An 18,107-nucleotide genomic window follows, 5' to 3' on the forward strand; every position below is an offset into this window, starting at 1 on the left:
GGCCGAGCTCCTCAAGAGGGCCCTCAGCAATTTCTTCACCTCTAGGAATATAGGAAAATTCCTTACCTATAGGTATAGGATTATGTTAAATTTTTAGCTCAGGAAATTTGAAGAAAGTACCTCTATGAGTACCTAACTTAGCTAAAAACCAACTAATATCTTGTGAAATATTGTTGCAAGGGGCCCATAGTTGAAGTCCCGGGGTTCGGTTCGACTGTGTGCGGCCCTGCCCCCCTGGCAAATCTGGCCCTCATCCGACCTTAGTATACCATAGACCAGAGGGTGATATATCATTTCATTTTCCACCTGCTTTTGATAAATCCTCCATTTTGGGAATATGAAATCCTATAGGTACGTCACTCAAATTTGAAAATAATCATGAGACGAGAAGGCCGGAGGGCTGACTGTTTTAATTCCAAAGTTTTGAACAAGAATAGAATAGAAAATAGAATAGCACCTATGCAGCAGATAGCACTCAAGGTGTGTCCAAAATCGATGTCGATCGACATGGATTCACAATAAATAATTGACATCATCAATCGACATCCGTCGACTAAGTGTGGACGCACCTTCATTGAACTAACTATGTACATACCTACCTATAGACAAAGGGTGTACGGTGAACTATTCAGCCCTAAATCAAAAGTGGTTGTAAAGCAAAGATAGAAAGTTCTTATTAGGTACTATAATAGCACCAATTCCCAATAACCAATGCACCCATTTCACAGCACCAATAAATAACATGAGTGCAGCTAATAAACTGAAGACAAACAGGGTGAGGAGGACTCATGAAGAAATTCTCTCCCAGACTCTGCTCTGTTTGTAGGGAGCAATATTTTCAGGGTCGGTCACAAAAGGGGTCCATCCAGCCCCATTTGGGCCGAGCTCCTCAAGAGGGCCTCGGCAATTTTTTACTTTCTTTACCTATAGGAATATAGGAAAATTCCTTACCTATAGGATTATGTTAAATTTTTAGCTCAGGAAATTTGAAGAAAGTACCTCTATGAGTACATAACTTAGCTAAAAACCAACTAATATCTTGTGAAATATTTTTGCAAGGGGCCCATAGTTGGAGTCCCGGGGTTCGGTTAGACTGTGTGCGGCCCTGCCCCCCTGGCAAACCTGGCCCTCATCCGACCTTATAGTATACCATAGACCAGAGGGTGATATCATTTCATTTTCCACCTGCTTTTGATAAATCCTCCATTTTGGGAATATGAAATCCTATAGGTACGTCACTCAAATTTGAAAATAATCATGAGACGAGAAGGCCGGAGGGCTGACTGTTTTAATTCCAAAGTTTTGAACAAGAATAGAATAGAAAATAGAATAGCACCTATGCAGCAGATAGCGCTCAAGGTGTGTCCAAAATCGATGTCGCTCGACATCGATTCACAATAAATTGACATCATCAATCGACATCCGTCGACTAAGTGTGGACGCACCTTCATTGAACTAACTATGTACATACCTACCTACAGACAAAGGGTGTACGGTGAACTATTCAGCCCTAAATCAAAAGTGGTTGTAAAGCAAAGATAGAATGATCCTATTACTATAATAGCACCAATTCCCAATAACCAATGCACCCATTTCACAGCACCAATAAATAACATGAGTGCGGCTAATAAACTGAATACAAACAGGGTGAGGAAGACTCATGAAGAAATTCTCTCCCAGACTCTGCTCTGTTTGTAGGGAGCAATATTTTGTCATTAATTTGAAAGCTCCAGGGTATATTAACAGGGAGATATTAATTTATATATCTGCCTAGGTACTGAATGAAATGTGGCTATAGGTCGTGGAAAAATCAATAGAGAAGGATGGATACTCACGCTCTGACTGTCGGACAAACGTAGGTCTGTCAGACCGCCAGAACGTGTGTGGCGGAAAAAGATTTTGACTTCTAGGTCTTTCAGACGGTCTGAAGACTGTTATCTTGAGCATTTTTCGCCACACAAGTTCCGGTGGTTGAACAGTCCTATAGAATGAATAGGTCGAACAAACCTAATAGATTAGGCAGACAGTCTCTAGTCATAGCGTGAGTGGCCGGCCTATCATTATAGCCTTGAGATCTACGAGTAGGTGCACTATTGTATGTTCTGCAGCAGAAAGCTAGATGCAATAAGCATGTACCATTGTACCGCATGTTTCTATGTGGTTTGTATGATCAAAGCAATGTCACAGAGTTTAATTTGATGCACTGCAATTCCCGGTATTCCGGTGTTCTGTCATGAAGGCATCAGCAAAAGAGTTGCGGTTAATTGGTGTGCACGTCAGAAACGTAGAGGTGATGTTGCTCCAGCAAATGTATCAAGCTCACTTGTTATTATCACAATGCTGTGCTACATTAATTAGTTGACATACTTACCTCTTAGGTCTGTTGGGCCTTAGGTCTGTCAGACCGTGTGTGGCGGAAAAAGATTTCGACTTCTAGGTCTTTCAGACGGTCTGAAGACTGTTATCTTGAGCATTTTTCGCCACACAAGTGTCGGCGGTTGAACAGTCCTATAAAATGAATAGGTCGAACAAACCTAATAGATTAGGCAGACAGTCTCTAGTCATAGCGTGAGTGGCCGGCCTATCATTATAGCCTTGAGATCTAGGTGCACTATTGTATGTTCTGCAGCAGAAAGCTAGATGCAATAAGCATGTACCACATGTTTCTATGTGGTTTGTATGATCAAAGCAATGTCACAGAGTTCAATTTGATACACTGCAATTACCGGTATTCTGGTGTTCTATCATGAAGGCATCAGCAAAAGAGTTGCGGTTAATTGGTGTGCCCGTCAGAAACATAGAGGTGATGTTGCTCCAGCAAATGTATCAAGCTCACTTGTTATTATCACAATGCTGTGCTACATTAATTAGTTGACATACTTACCTATAGATCTTGTTTTGAAGGTATTTACTGCCTCTTGTAGGTTATACCTATTTACCTAACTGGACCGGAAAAGAAAGAAAGGCTTACTCGGAAGTAGGATAGTTGTTCGAGAGAGATACCTACTCTCCAAAAAAGTCACAGTTGAATTCTTTTTTTCCATGCAGTTTATCATCATGCAAATGAGATAGAGAACACAAAACAAAGAGAGGGAGAAAACATGGCCGAATGGAAAAAATAATTACGTAAATGAGAGGAAAACTGTCTCCATTCAATCTCTCGTAATGACCATTGCTCTGAAAATTCACCAGATAGGGAGAAAAATTTCCCTGGAATCCCGGGATTTTTCCGGAATGTGTGGGACAAAATAAACACCAGAACCCATTCATGTGGTGCAGATTATAGCCAAAGAACCGTGAATCGTGTTTTTACTTTCCTTATCCTATAGGGAGGATAGTAATGTAATCGGGTCAAATTTTCGATGGTCAGTTTTTAGTGCTAAAACACGTTTTGAGGTCCCTAGAGCCTAAATCCAAAGTTTCAGCCATTGGTCCGTGTGTCTGTCCTGTCTGTCTGTAAACAAAATATCTCGAGAACGGTAAGAGCTAGAGACTTGAAATTTGGTATGTAGTGATGTCAAATGTGACAAGGATGCGACACGAACGGTTGGCGCCATTTTACCGCTTTTTGGCGGTTTTTGGTGTAATACAATGATATCTCGGGAACGGTATAAGCTAGAGACTTGAAATTTGGTATGTAGTCCACAAATGTGACAAGTATGTAATCTTATACTTTTGGTTAAGATAGGTGCTGTGTTTGACCGCTTTTTGGCGGCTTTCGACCGTTTTTTGGCGGTTTTCAGCTATACTGATTAAACGGTTAGAGATATTGTAAAAGTTACAATAGAAGAGCACCCAAATAAGGATAGGATAAGGAAAGTCGTGTGATGTTCACACCAATTTTTTTTTTTTTTTTTAAATACTTTCTTACCTACCTACCTATTCTACCTAAAAATAAATTATTTCGACGTACCTATTCTTTTTCTAAGCAGATTTTGTGACTGCAAACACGGTACAAGCCTGATAACGTATAAATCCCGTATGTATAAAGCACTTGGGGGAAAAAGCGAAATTAATTTCGACCTGCACCTCGTCATAGTTTCCATGCTAAAATTAACGGATTAACTTCTCCTCATTCGACCCAGGGTCGATCGTAGGGTCGATTACAAAAGGGGTCCATCCAGCCCCATTTGGGCCGAGCTCCTCAAGAGGGCCCTCAGCAATTTCTTCACCTCTAGGAATATAGGAAAATTCCTTACCTATAGGTATAGGATTATGTTAAATTTTTAGCTCAGGAAATTTGAAGAAAGTACCTCTATGAGTACCTAACTTAGCTAAAAACCAACTAATATCTTGTGAAATATTGTTGCAAGGGGCCCATAGTTGAAGTCCCGGGGTTCGGTTCGACTGTGTGCGGCCCTGCCCCCCTGGCAAATCTGGCCCTCATCCGACCTTAGTATACCATAGACCAGAGGGTGATATATCATTTCATTTTCCACCTGCTTTTGATAAATCCTCCATTTTGGGAATATGAAATCCTATAGGTACGTCACTCAAATTTGAAAATAATCATGAGACGAGAAGGCCGGAGGGCTGACTGTTTTAATTCCAAAGTTTTGAACAAGAATAGAATAGAAAATAGAATAGCACCTATGCAGCAGATAGCACTCAAGGTGTGTCCAAAATCGATGTCGATCGACATGGATTCACAATAAATAATTGACATCATCAATCGACATCCGTCGACTAAGTGTGGACGCACCTTCATTGAACTAACTATGTACATACCTACCTATAGACAAAGGGTGTACGGTGAACTATTCAGCCCTAAATCAAAAGTGGTTGTAAAGCAAAGATAGAAAGTTCTTATTAGGTACTATAATAGCACCAATTCCCAATAACCAATGCACCCATTTCACAGCACCAATAAATAACATGAGTGCAGCTAATAAACTGAAGACAAACAGGGTGAGGAGGACTCATGAAGAAATTCTCTCCCAGACTCTGCTCTGTTTGTAGGGAGCAATATTTTGTCATTAATTTGAAAGCTCCAGGGTATATTAACAGGGAGATATTAATTTATATATCTGCCTAGGTACTGAATGAAATGTGGCTATAGGTCGTGGAAAAATCAATAGAGAAGGATGGATACTCACGCTCTGACTGTCGGACAAACCTTAGGTCTGTTGGGCCTTAGGTCTGTCAGACCGTGTGTGGCGGAAAAAGATTTCGACTTCTAGGTCTTTCAGACGGTCTGAAGACTGTTATCTTGAGCATTTTTCGCCACACAAGTGTCGGCGGTTGAACAGTCCTATAAAATGAATAGGTCGAACAAACCTAATAGATTAGGCAGACAGTCTCTAGTCATAGCGTGAGTGGCCGGCCTATCATTATAGCCTTGAGATCTAGGTGCACTATTGTATGTTCTGCAGCAGAAAGCTAGATGCAATAAGCATGTACCACATGTTTCTATGTGGTTTGTATGATCAAAGCATATGTCACAGAGTTTAATTTGATACACTTCAATTCCCGGTATTCCGGTGTTCTGTCATGAAGGCATCAGCAAAAGAGTTGCGGTTAATTGGTGCGCCCGTCAGAAACATAGAGGTGATGTTGCTCCAGCAAATGTATCAAGCTCACTTGTTACTATCACAATGCTGTGCTACATTAATTAGTTGACATACTTACCTACAAATAACGGCAAACGAGTATGTTCATCTTCAAACAAGGTATTAATAATCAATGCTTACCTATCTGTCTCTGAAGGTAGAAACACACTACCCTCACCTGTCACGTGAACTCATGTGACGTGAGGGCAGTGTAACTATCGTGCATAAAAATAAATCACCTACCATGTATACTATGTATCTACATTACCATTATGTACCTAATTACATATACATACATAGGTAAATAGGCATTAGGTATACTTATCCACATCCTTTCCTTCTACATAATGAAGTTTTCCTGGCCCGCACAGTAAAACTTATGCCGGCTGGAGATTTTAGACTACCTATCTGTCTCTGAAGGTATCAGTCTCTGAAGGTAGAAGAAACACGCTACCCTCACCTGTCACGTGAACTCATGTGACGTGAGGGCATTGTAACTATCGTGTATCTACATTACCATTATGTACCTAAGTACATATACATACATAGGTAAATAGGTATACTTATCCACATCCTTTCCTTCTACATAATGAAGTTTTCCTGGCCCGCACAGTAAAACTTATGCCGGCTGGAGATTTTAGAAAATTCCCACCGGATTTGAGTTATTTAGCTCAACGTACACACACACATACGTACGCACACATAAGTATGAGACCAAGGTCATAAAATACTATTTGAAACGGTATTGCCTCCTTCAGTCGAAACAAGGAAGTTGTAAAAATATAAAGAAAAGAGCAAGAAAGATGAAAAAAGGAACAGCACAGGAAGTGAGTTGAGAAGATGGGAACACTTGCGTATAAGGATGCAATTCCCACCGGATTTGAGTTATTTAGCTCAACGTACACACACATACGTACGTACACACAAGTATGAGACCAAGGTCATAAAATACTACTTGAAACGTTATTGCCTCCTTCAGTCGAAACAAGGAAGTTGTAAAATATAAAGAAAAGAGCAAGAAAGATGAAAAAAGGAACAGCACAGGAAGTGAGTTGAGAAGATGGGAACACTTGCGTATAAGGATGTGTGAAACGTAATTTATAACTGTCTCACAAATCTTACTGGATATAGATGTAGATACTTACTTACAACCTAACCCAACGCCCAAAAGCCCCCTGTTAAAATGTTAAATTCCCAAAACAAAGGAATCAGATAAATAAAAGAGACTAATCTGTTATCTACTGATAGGAGGATAACGATCACTTTTGAACATTCTAGAAAATCTATGATTGACTAACAATATGTAGATACTTACTTACAACCTAACCCAACACCCAAAAGCTCCCTGTTAAAATGTTAAATTCCCAAAACAAAGGAATCTGATAAATAAAAGAGACTAATCTGTTATCTACTGATAGGAGGATAACGATCACTTTTGAACATTCTAGAAAATCTATGATTGACTAACAAAGTAAAAGCACTTGGGGAATTATGAAAATTAAATAATGTAGGTATAATTTATTTTAATTTGTACAAAAGTATAAACAAAACACTCATAAATACGTGCAAGTATAATTATCGAGTACTCGTATAGGCAATTAGGACGTAATGAGAAATGAAAAATTTCCGCAAACATTATTACATGGGAATGATTAAAAAAAGATTTAGAGAACACAATACGTGAGAATTGTGAAAATTGTGGTGGATATTATGAAAAATTGGCAACTCCAAGACAGTGATTACAAATTGCAAATTGCACTATTGTAGGACACTTCAAAGCATGCATTGACCTTGTGTAAATTACTAGACTACAATAGTACAATATCATTACTAGATTAGGTACATGGAAAATGGAAGAGATTCCTGGTAATGTTTAATTAATTTCTAAAAAATTTACAATAGGTACATATTAAGTACATGAGAACAATATTATAGATTTACGAATTTAGGCAGAATCAAAAATCAGTTGAATAATTTCTGTAATTTTATTCTGAAGCTATATACCTAAATCATCTTTCCTTTATGGTTTAACACAATCACCCTGTTTCTTTACAAGGTATTTATTTTAAAAAGAACTCCTCAGTCCCTAGAGATTTCTGAACTCTTAATTTGTAAATCCATTTCACACACATCACTGATTTTCTTCGAAACAAAATAAAAGAAGTAAATCGGAAAAGTCTTCAACAATTTTTCTTTTTCCTTTTCCTTGCACGTTCTGCTGACCTGAGCAGTTGAAACCTGAATTCTTCTCCTCTGGCGATAGAGAACTCCTCAGCACATTCACCCCCGTGGTCAGGTTTACAATTCATTGGAATGTCAACTACAAAGAGGGGATTAGAGGAACCAGTCTCTTTACAGCCAGGTTCTTTAGTATCCTCCAAGATAGTAAATTCTTCATTAGTATTACAAGGTCCTCTGGTTCGTAACCTGTGACAACTCCCGTCTTTCCAAGGAACGAAGTTAGAACCTCTGAAACTACAGGGATTAAATATACACTCAGTTTTATAACTATTTTCGACTAGATATTGATGTTGTTTACATTGTGCCCTGGTGTAAAGCTGATAGCAAGGAGCATTTCCCTTTACATTAGGCATTCGGGCATGTGGTGGACTTTGGATACAATCACAATATCCTTCACCGAACATATCAATTTGTACCGAAGTGCCTTTTGTTTGGCAAAGATCTTTTGTTGAATCTGGCGTATAGCAATAGTTGTCTTGTGGCCAATAGATGTCATTGCCCTGACAGGACTTTTCTAAACAGATGGCTTCAAATATGGGATTCGCTCTAGAAGCAGCATCACTATCCAGGACAAGTCTTTCATTTTCTTCACATGGACCTTGTGTATTCAATTGATAGCAAGAGTTCCGGTACAAAACTTTGCCTTCCAAATAACACATATCTTTCCTAGGTGTGAAAGAACTAAAAGCCTCTCGACTACTGGAAAGCACAAAAGCACTAGCACTGTTAGACACTCGAAATTTGGTGCAAAATAATGAACACAATAACACAATGCGTAACCTTAACATAGTTCAACACAAAGCAACCGGTTATAGAACATGATGGAAACTCTCCACCATTCAAACTAATACTGAAACACAAAACAGAACTTTACATGTGAGTAGGTAGTATGGTTAAAAAAATAAATAAGAAATCACTGGTGAAACATGTTTTTATTCAGTGCAGTATCCATGATCGTTACTGGATGACCTACACCTTACATCACTTTTATGCTAAGCTTAGACATGCACTTGCACATCAATAACACTGACGAAATCAGTGTGAACAAAAGAATCTGACGAATCTCAAAAAAAGCATGCCGATATGCCGATAGGTAAAATCAATAATCTAAAATTCTAAATCCAAAAGTAGCTATAGCTGTTGGAAACCTGATGATGATTGAGAAGAAATTTGGAGCTCCTCAGATCAAGCTTTACCGAACCATTCAATGGTATTAATGGTTCTATTTACATAGGGTGCATTACAAACATAGCTTTGATGCTCACAATGCAATAAAAGAGGTTTTACCTAAATATTGTGAAAAATCTATCTTTGGATTTTGAAGAAATAGACATCTTCCGAAGATTCTTATTTTATCAAATCTAATGTTAGAAAGTAGAAACTGAACCAACTTTCAGAAAATTTCACAGGATAACTAAAATTTCAAGGATTGTAGTCACGTGGCTTTCCAAATTCCAAGAATCGCAGTCATGTCATCCTTGAGATTCCAAGAATTGCAGTCACGTCATTCTTCATATTCCAAGAATTGCAGTCACGTCATTCTTCAGATTCCAAGAATTGCAGTCACGGTAGTATGGGTAAAAAAATAAATAAGAAATCACTGGTGAAACATGTTTTATTCAGTGCAGTATCCATGATGGTTACTGGATGACCTACACCTTACAATCCTTACATCACTTCTATGCTCAGCTAGACATGCACTTGCACATCAATAACACTGACGAAATCAGTGTGAACAAAAGAATCTGACGAATCTCAAAAAAAGCATGTCGATATCGCATTTTAGGTAAAATCAATAATCTAAAATTCTAAATCAGTAGCTATAGCTGTCGGAAACCTGATGATGATTGAGAAGAAATTTGGAGCTCTTAAGATCAAGCTGTACCGAAACATTCAATGGTATTAATGGTTCTATTTACATAGGGTGCATTACAAACATAGCTTTGATGCTCACAATGCAATAAAAGAGGTTTTACCTACGTTTCCCTATTAGATAACTAATACCTACCTGGCAAAGTGAAATCACTACACCACTGACGATTGAGCTGAACCTAAATCCATTGCGCAGACCACTGTGATATTTTTAATTGAAGGTTATAATAATGGATAGTGGGTATACACTATACCTACATGGTATTAGCATATTTATCAAGAAACTGTAAACACCAACATCAACAGAACGATCTAAAACCTCCTGGATATTCTCGAGGAAATAATTGGATGTTTTGCCAGACCATTAATAATAAACATGGAAGATATTTTGAACAATAATATCCTATACTGATGTGAACTACGAAAACCTAATTTATTCAACTTCGAAGATCTTTCTTGACCTAAGAGTAATAAATTAAACACGTACCTATTCAGTTATTTTCTTCCAGGAATTGAGGAAAGGTGTGGATACCCACACTGGTTTACCACATTACCTATCTGATAAGATGGAAGGGAAATTATTCATAAAATTGGCACAAATTTGATAAATTAATCAAGATAGGCTTACCTGCACACAAACACATCAACTGCCATCTCCATTATATCAATCAGAGACGCCTAGCATTCATTATAATGCCATTGCTAATTTTCTAAACATCATGTTGCATAACCAAAGGTGCAAAATACATGCCAATAATTTTGGGGGATATGCCAAAGAAAGTTATAATATTCTAGAGTTAGACCTCGTTCGATCTACATACTAGTTATCGAGATTTAACGCAATAATTTTCCTTTATTTTAAAACCCTCGGTAGGTAAAACCTTCTTAGACTGGAATCGTCCTCAGGAATGTTCTAGTAATCTAGTTCTACGATCCAAGAAGCTACCTTATAGCCGGAGCTGGTTGAGAAACTTGTGAAATTATATGTAGGTAACCTGAAAGAACCCAAGTTACCCAAGAGATCCATCCTATTGCCTACATACCTACAGTTTACATTATGGAAATGGAATGTCAGATATAAGGAACTCCTATTTAGGTTATCATAATCACCTGCCAAACAGCCATGCAAAAATAAGCATCTATTATTTACATTTATGACACTATAAAAGACCTAAACACAGAAGACTTTAAAAGGCATTACCTATGTAAATTTATTTCCAATAGATAATTTGCATAAGTTGTTCCTATAAGTACCTAGTTCCTAGTTGTTCCTCTTGTTCAAAGTTATGCTTATTTTTGCTTCCTTTTCCAAAGTATCACCAATGTTTGTGAAGGTTAAGGATATACTTGTAACTACCTCAGTACCAATTACCTTACATAAGTATACCAGTGTAAGTATACCTACATAATTATGTATACTATACAATATTTAATACCTATGTACCTACATCTACATAATATGTGAGGAGACATTATTATCTGTCTAGTGTCCACTTATCGACTAACTTCTTTACAAAATTATTAAGAAAAGATCATCTATTTTATTTGTACAATGCACTGTTCTACCTTCTAATATTCTTCACGTACCTAGATGAGTTCAAAATTTGAAGGGATAGGACTGCTTACTGATGGTAAAACAACTGATGTTCTACCTTCTATTGATCGATCAGCAGTCAGCACAAACATTCATGGCATAAATTTAATGGAGCATGGACATAATAAAGTTCAGCTGCACAAGTACGAGCTGCGAGGTATAAAATGAGTCAGCATAGAGAATTAATAATGGGAGGGAGGCACATGAATATTTTAATACTGATGTGAACTACGAAAACCTAATTTATTCAACTTCAAAGATCTTTCTTGACCTAAGAGTAATAAATTAAACACGTACCTATTCAGTTGTTTTCTTCCAGGAATTGAGGAAAGGTGTGGATACCCACACTGGTTTACCACATTACCTATCTGATAAGATGGAAGGGAAATTATTCATGAATATTTTATCATCCTCTCATAAAAAAATTAATGATGTGATAATTATTATTTCCTAAACATAACAAAATAGAGGCAAGGGAATCAGGGCCGCAGGATGTAGGGAGATATTATAGCTCAGCTGATTTATTGTGGGATTGGTAGAAAAAAGATCTTCGGCTATTTAAGCCTTCTGTTTGACCTTTTGAGACGGGAGATTTAAACTATTTTATAATCAAATCCATGGTTTTATTCACGTTCTTGCGATTTTAAACAAATAAGTAGGTATCATTATGTAATGTTGTCTATGAACTATTAGGTACTTTATCTATTAGTCTAAGTATTAGTTAGGTATCTATCTTACAGGACTATCAGCAATGCAGCATGACTAAAGACCATCATTACCTTTTTTATATGTATTAGGTACCTACATACTTTCAGCATAGGTAACCATCAAGTTGTCTTAAAACAGTAGATACAGTATCAAACTAAATGTTTTTTTTTTTCTTTTTTTTTTTAACACAATTTGATTTTAATTTATGTTAAGTCCGCCACTGAACCAGGTGATACCTATCTATAACTTAATTAATTAATTTAGTATGCATTCAAAAATTGTCAATTAATCATAACGACAGGAGCGTGGTTGACGTAAAATGTGGTTTCAATATTGGAGGGCAGGATGGAGCAGTATACGTACGGGGTGGAATGGAAGCTTTTAGCAGCATCAATAATGGGTTGTATGAAGAAGGGAATAAATATAATTTTGATATCTATTGCCAAAGGCTAAAAACAGAGAGTGGAGTTCAGAACATAGATCATAGAGTACCGAGAAAAAACTGACCTAAAGGAACTAATGCCTAATAGGATATAGGACTTAGAAGTAGGTAGGTAATATTTTATGGGATTTTTTCATTTTCATCTTGAAGTAGGAATGTCGAAGATATTATAAATAATATACCTCACATCAGGTAGGTATAATGCCAAGCTATCAAGTGCCTACCTAAGAGGATAAGGAAAGGGCTGTGTTTTAATATATTTAGCCTCAATATAGGCTGAATTAATTCAAGACCTCAATATCAATAGACGAAGTTTTCCAAGAATTTTACCTCCTTATAAATAAGAGTATTTAGGTTTCTTGCTTTTCTTGTAAGCACAAACTACAACCAAAGGACTTATAAAGCTCGTTGTGTGAGTAAATTGTGCTGAAGCTATTAGTTGGAAAATTCCACAAGCTTGTCAAAAAGCTTCCAGCTATGTCTGGAGAGAAAAAATGGAAAGTTTTACGCTTCAACTTTCAAGTACTTAGCCTAGGCAGGAGGTATAGTCATAAATTATGAGAATACCAAGAGCTCAGGGCAATTAAACTTTGAGCACATATTTCATTTTGAGCTCCCAGCGTAGAGGAAAAGGTGGATAAATTAATTAGACTTAATTTTATTAACGGACTTAAAGCAAAGCCCAATCACGCAGACTTAAAGCAAAGCCCACAGGTTGAAATATTCTTTGGTCACTTGGAACAAACCTGTAATTAAAAATCCACATTATGTAAATTTATTTCCAATAGATAATTTGCATAAGTTGTTCCTATAAGTACCTAGTTCCTAGTTGTTCCTCTTGTTCAAAGTTATGCTTAAAAATCCATTGATAAAACCTCGTGTAACGTATTAACAGACAGTTAACAATGTACCAAATGAGTATCATTAAAATTATTGAAAAGTTGAAAGTAGAAGAAAATTGCATGGTACGAGTAGCAGAAAACTAAAAATCCATTGATAAAACCTCGAGTAACGTATTAACAGACAGTTAACAATGTACCAAATGAGTAGGTATCATTAAAATTATTGAAAAGTTGAAAGTAGAAGAAAATTGCATGGTACGAGTAGCAGAAAATCTTGTATGAGTAAATAACTATCATCTAATCGTAGATCTAGATATCTGTCCTATCCATATTGCATCTCCACACATAAAACGAGAAAAAAGGTAACCCTTAGTCCATTACGTTTTTCATCCCTCTTCCCTCCCTTTTAGCTCCCTTCCCTTCCTTCCCATCTGTTCTCTCGTCAGCAGAAAATCTTGTATGAGTAAATAACTCTATCATCCACTCGTAGATCTAGATATCTGTTCTATCCATATTGCATCTCCACATAAAACGAGAAAAAAAGGTAACCCTTAGTCCATTACGTTTTTCATCCCTCTTCCCTCCCTTTTAGCTCCCTTCCCTTCCTTCCCATCTGTTCTCTCGTTCCCATCAGAATTGAATAAAACGGATTATAACGGATAGGCCTCCCTTCTCCCCACCTATATCAGTTTTGTATTAGCGTAATTAAAAATCTATTGACAAAACCTCACGTGTATAGGAAGAGAGGGGGTAAGTCAATATAAAACACAGGTTACCTGTCGCTGTCGTATATTCATACGATCTACATATATGAGGTGACAGACTGGGGGAAATCTATCCATCAGAGATTTCAGGGATGTGGCTATCCAATTTGTTCTCACGACTCACGTAGAATGAACTTTTCGGCAGGGTAATTTTTGGTGTAATTAACAATTTTAGTAGGTCACGTTAATTGTTCATTATATCTCTTCTCGCTCATCTGATTGATCCGATGTGGGACTTAACTACGGGATGGTAATGCTACGACACAGACCCGTAAAGTCCAAAGTGGGAATGTAACATGATTCATCGCAATCATCGCATTGCTAGAAAATAACAAATGCTCTAAAACATTCTTTAGGAAAGCCGGGTTCCTCATCGCACCCTTGAACTTTCAAGTTTTAATTTGTCGTAGCTCTAAGTATTAGACCCACAGGACCCACTGTCAAAGATGACAAGTCAGTAAGGCTTCTAATAGACTCACCATCTCACCAAGCTTGAGACGGACGTTCCCTGGAACTTGGGTTGCCTTGGGTTTTATTAGGCTGCTAAAGTGTCAACTATTCGAGGTAAGGAAAGGTAGTTAACCATTTAATTGGGTAAGGTCAGGGAGTAGATAGGTAGATACTGACGCAGGTCGCAGAGATGATATTTGGCCACAAAATTTAGGGAAGTCTCTTTCTCCCCTGAAACGAAAGATCGAAATGATTGTCAGGAATGTCAGGCCTGGCTTAACAATTTGCTACGTGGAGCTTAATATTATGTCAAGAAGATAAGTCTACGAGTTGATTCTGCAGCAGGGTGTGTACTCCATGCCTGTAACAAGAGTACGTACATCTTTGCCTGCAATTTTGCTACTGTAAATGTTTTTGAGTCCTATTAGGCCAGCCACTCACCATCAGGTAGACCTGACAGGTACGGCTGAAAAGGTCCGTCTGTCAGGTCTACCTGATAGTGTGTGTGCTCATCAGGTGTCAGATATACCTGATCAGGTGTACCTGTCAGATCTACCTGATAGTGAGTGACTAGCTTAACAATATAGGACGTACATATTTGAGTGCAATGTTGCTACATATTGATGTATCAGTCCTAGCGTATTAGAGGTGCGGTTCCTGTTTGGTGACTTATCCTCTTATCCTCTATATTCCGCTAATACCAACACCTAAAAACACTATGACTGTTTTATGTATAACATTCTAAGTAAAGCTAACAATAATTTCCATTTTTGTTTCAGAAAAACTCACACCCAACCATAACACGTCTGCAACAGCTCTAACCTAAAGTCTCCAAACCCATCACTAATATCAGTAGCTATTAAATTCCTGTAAACAATAAACAAGTGCTAATCTATAGAACCTCCTAACTGTATTTTTCATCAACCCATTAAGACTGTTTAATAGACACCACACCTATCAATAAACTGATTTATAACCATTTGATACTCCTATTAACGGATTAAGTCTTAACTGTCGATACTAAGATAATGATTTAATTAGCCTGTATTTTTCCTATGAGCCATGAGGCTTATAATACGAGGAACACTATGTTTGCACTTTGAAAGATAGGCCCGAAATAAATCGAATAAACTTTCCCACAACATTTAAATCTAATTCAATATTTTGTCTATTGAACTACTTCAGTGCCAAACAATCTAATCTTCAGGATAGAATTAGCGATAGAAAGTAGGAAGCCAATAAAATAGGTATGTTCAATATTCAAAACACATGCTCTTTCCACGCCAAATGTGATTGACGAAACGCACGAAATGGCTTTTCACATTAATTAGCGAATCCCACACCTATCAATAAACTGATTTATAACCATTTGATACTCCTATTAACGGATTAGGTCTTAACTATCGATACTAAGATAATGATTTAATTAGCCTGTATTTTTCCTATGAGCCATGAGGCTTTTAATACGAGGAACACTATGTTTGCACTTTGAAAGATAGGCCCCAAATAAATCGAATAAACTTTCCCACAACATTTAAATCTAATTCAATCTTTTGTCCATTGAACTACTTCAGTGCCAAACAATCTAATCTTCAGGATAGAATTAGCGATAGAAAGTAGGAAGCCAATAAAATATGTTCAATATTCAAAACACATGCTCTTTCCACGCCAAATGTGATTGACGAAACGCACGAAATGGCTTTTCACATTAATTAGCGAATTTAAGGACTCGTAGAAACAAATTGTTTTTTAATTCCCAAGTGCATATCCAAGTTATAAAATGAAATACACATAATCTCACTTCCGGAAGAGCTGATGTTGAGCACATTCTTCATCCTCTTAAAGACAAACCTCCATCGGTCACCATGATCAGTTGGTTTGGGATAGGGTTATGTTACACCCTGCAATATTTTATTCTTCAGAGAATCTGAGAAAATGTAGGTACTTTGGTACCTATATACATCCTGTATTAGGTAGGTACCTATATACGTACCTACCTACCTACATTTATACCTATTATCTACCTTAATGTCTTATTTGCTTATTTCACATCGTTTTCATTTGTTTTTCTAATTGTGTTTTGTCAATAGTGCCTTTCTATGTATACTTACATAATTATGTATAGTATACAATATTTAATACCTATGTACCTACCTATATCTACATAACATATGAGGAGACATTATTATCTGTCTAGTGTCCACTTATCGACTAACTTCTTTACAAAATTATTAAGAAAAGATCATCTATTTTATTTGTACAGATTATGTTGATCTTGTCATTATTGACAAGCTGTCATTTATAATCAACTTACTCTTTACCTATACATTATATGCAATATCGATGGTAATTTCCTTGCCAGAATTTTCTTTGTATGTTATTTGTTATCAAAAGCATGTACCTAATACAATAAATTATTCCTCTTTTCTTTTCTGTTTAGAATGGTTAGATCTCTCAATTTGCGGATTCACTCAAATCTTACTTGCGAATTTCAATCAATTCATACAGATTGACAAATTACAGTAATTAAGACATTATATCCTCTTGGATTTACCTGCTAGGTATTCAATTCTGGTCTATTCTACTATTATTTTGTGAACGACAATCTGTTAATTATATTCTGGTTATTGATTTTTTTAGGAGTATATAGGTACTGCAGATATCTGTCCAATATGATGTGCTAAAAAGGGTATGAAAATAATCCACCCATTAAAAACAAAATATTTATAAATCCGTGTTGTTTAGGTGCATAAATAAAGCCCCCGGTTCCATTGCATGGGTACAAGCAATAGCCATTTGGCCATACTCTACACAATCCACAATAAAAAAAAAAAAACATGGAATAATGTTTTTTATTCAAATTCCTGACGCACTCGTATCAGTGCTGTGACGTCATTGATTTTGTTGTCATAAATTTACAGAATAATGTCTGCCTATCAGACAACCTACCTACTCGATGAAACCCAGTGGAAAAAGCATACGAGTGTAAAGAATGTAAAGTGTAATTTATTGGAAACAATTTTCATTTGAGTATAGCGTGTTGCGTTAAAAATCACAACTCCTGCTGGGAATGAAGTGAGTAGCCAGGTAGATGGAGTGCTCATTTACCGCTACTCAATTACTGGGTCTGGGTAGTTTATGACGTTTACGTCACGATAGCCAGGTAGATGGAGTGCTCATTTACCGCTACTCAATTACTGGGTCTGGGTAGTTTATGACGTTTACGTCACGTTGTCTAAACGTAGATATACTCGTTTACGTCTTACGTATCTACGTTGAGAATACTTACGTCTTACGCCCTTACGCGTATGTACGTAACTACGTAAGTGTAATATTTCAGGCTATCTTGTGTAGTTTCAGTCTTTATCTTATTAGAAAATCTGTAATTTTCAATTAGGTAGATGGAGTGCTCATTTACCGCTACTCAATTACTGGGTCTGGGTAGTTTATGACGTTTACGTCACGTTGTCTAAACGTAGATATACTCGTTTACGTCTTACGTATCTACGTTTGAGAATACTTACGTCTTACGCGTAATGTACGTAACTACGTAAGTGTAATATTTCAGGCTATCTTGTGTAGTTTCAGTCTTTATCTTATTATAAAATCTGTAATTTTCAATTATACGGCTACACGTGGAATCAT

At 36.9% G+C, this 18,107-nt stretch overlaps 1 protein-coding gene and 1 long non-coding RNA gene across 2 annotated transcripts in view; one reads left to right on the forward strand and one right to left on the reverse strand.

The window, feature by feature from the left end:
* Window positions 1-15,708, forward strand: part of LOC113470938 — a 44,643-nt gene extending 28,935 nt beyond the window's left edge. Inside the window, exon 3 of the long non-coding RNA XR_003393822.1 lies at window positions 15,242-15,708. This is a non-coding gene — a long non-coding RNA (uncharacterized LOC113470938). The remainder of the gene's footprint in view (window positions 1-15,241) is intronic.
* LOC103517994 lies at window positions 7,039-8,654 on the reverse strand. Its single transcript, XM_008483049.3, has one exon. It carries the CDS (start codon window positions 8,576-8,578, stop codon window positions 7,730-7,732), a length of 849 nt encoding a protein of 282 aa, XP_008481271.1. The 5' UTR covers window positions 8,579-8,654; the 3' UTR covers window positions 7,039-7,729.
* Window positions 15,709-18,107: the final 2,399 nt, after the last annotated feature.

This window comes from Diaphorina citri, unplaced genomic scaffold (assembly GCF_000475195.1).
Source record: "Diaphorina citri unplaced genomic scaffold, Diaci psyllid genome assembly version 1.1 scaffold58, whole genome shotgun sequence".
Lineage (NCBI taxonomy): Eukaryota > Metazoa > Arthropoda > Insecta > Hemiptera > Psyllidae > Diaphorina > Diaphorina citri.